The 1,185-nt window shown below is 37.7% G+C and overlaps 1 protein-coding gene across 1 annotated transcript in view; it reads left to right on the top strand.

Moving 5' to 3' along the window:
* LOC107707078 (potassium voltage-gated channel subfamily H member 5-like) overlaps nucleotides 1-1,185 on the top strand; it is a 101,323-nt gene that overhangs the window by 79,239 nt on the left and 20,899 nt on the right. The window contains exon 10 of the mRNA XM_016510958.1: nucleotides 427-679. Within this exon, the coding sequence (XP_016366444.1) occupies nucleotides 427-679 (253 nt within the window). The remainder of the gene's footprint in view (nucleotides 1-426; nucleotides 680-1,185) is intronic.

The following is a 1,185-nucleotide window of genomic DNA, read 5'->3' as shown; positions in this document are numbered from 1 at the left end:
TTTATACATATTATTTTTCTTTTTTTTTTTTTTTTTTTACATTTCATTGTATAATATACATATGTCCTTATGTATGTCACAAAAATGTCTCTAATATGTAATTGCAAGTCCAAATTAGAAAAATGTATAAATGTAAAGTCGGCAACACCAAAGCTCCAAAAATTTTCGCGTAGAGTGTTTAATTTTTTTAATAAATATTTGATATTTTTGGATCTTTGGTGTTGCCGACTTTACATTTTTAAAAAATTTTTCTACTTGTTTTTTAGTCGAGCACCCATTTGAGATCGATGTGCGTGCTTTTGCTTGCTCTAGGTCCAAAATAGAACAATGAACTCAGGTATTAAGACAAAAAGAGTTTCACTGAACTATGTACATACTGTTAAGAGAATGTGTCATTAAGACATGATTTTCCTTGCTTCTTGCTAGGTTCTGTCCATCTGTCCTAAGGACATGCATGCAGACATCTGTGTGCACCTCAACCGCCAGGTGTTCAACGAGCACCCTGCCTTCCGGCTGGCCAGTGACGGCTGTCTACGCTCTTTGGCGGTGGAGTTCCAGACCACACACTGCGCTCCAGGAGATCTCATCTTCCACGCAGGAGAAAGCATGGACACTCTTTGCTTCGTGGTTTCTGGATCGCTGGAGGTCATTCAGGATGATGAGGTTATTGCCATTTTAGGTGAGCTAAATCATTCTTTCCACACTAGAAAAACAAAAGTCAAGCGAGACCTCAGGGGTTAGTTGTCACATAGAGAAGTCATCACAAGGGCTATATCTCAAGTTACTATAAGATTTTATGATATAAAACCAAATACACAAATGTATGTTGGTTTGAAACACATAGTTTAAACAGTAAACTAAACGGTAAACTAAAATTGGGTAAACAAGTGAACACAGCAGAACCACACTAGCATACATTAAAGGGGTCATATGATGCGATTTCAAGTTTTCCTTTCTCTTTGGAGTGTTACAAGCTGTTCGTGAATAGATAAGATCCCTAAAGTTGCAAAGACTAAAGTCTCAAACCCAAAGAGATATTCTTTATAAAAGTTAAGACTCGTCCACGCCCTCCTAAAACGCCTCGTTTAAACACGCCCCACATATCTACCTCACTATGTGGAAATATTTACATAATGCGCCCAAATGTGCACGCAAAGAAAGAAGGCGTAACTTTATTCTCGCTGT

This window comes from Sinocyclocheilus rhinocerous, unplaced genomic scaffold (assembly GCF_001515625.1).
Source record: "Sinocyclocheilus rhinocerous isolate Xijiao unplaced genomic scaffold, SAMN03320098_v1.1 scaffold205, whole genome shotgun sequence".
NCBI classification, from domain to species: Eukaryota; Metazoa; Chordata; class Actinopteri; order Cypriniformes; family Cyprinidae; genus Sinocyclocheilus; species Sinocyclocheilus rhinocerous.
The sequence above is the reverse complement of the archived record's forward strand: the minus strand, read 5'-3'. Positions and strand labels throughout refer to the sequence as shown.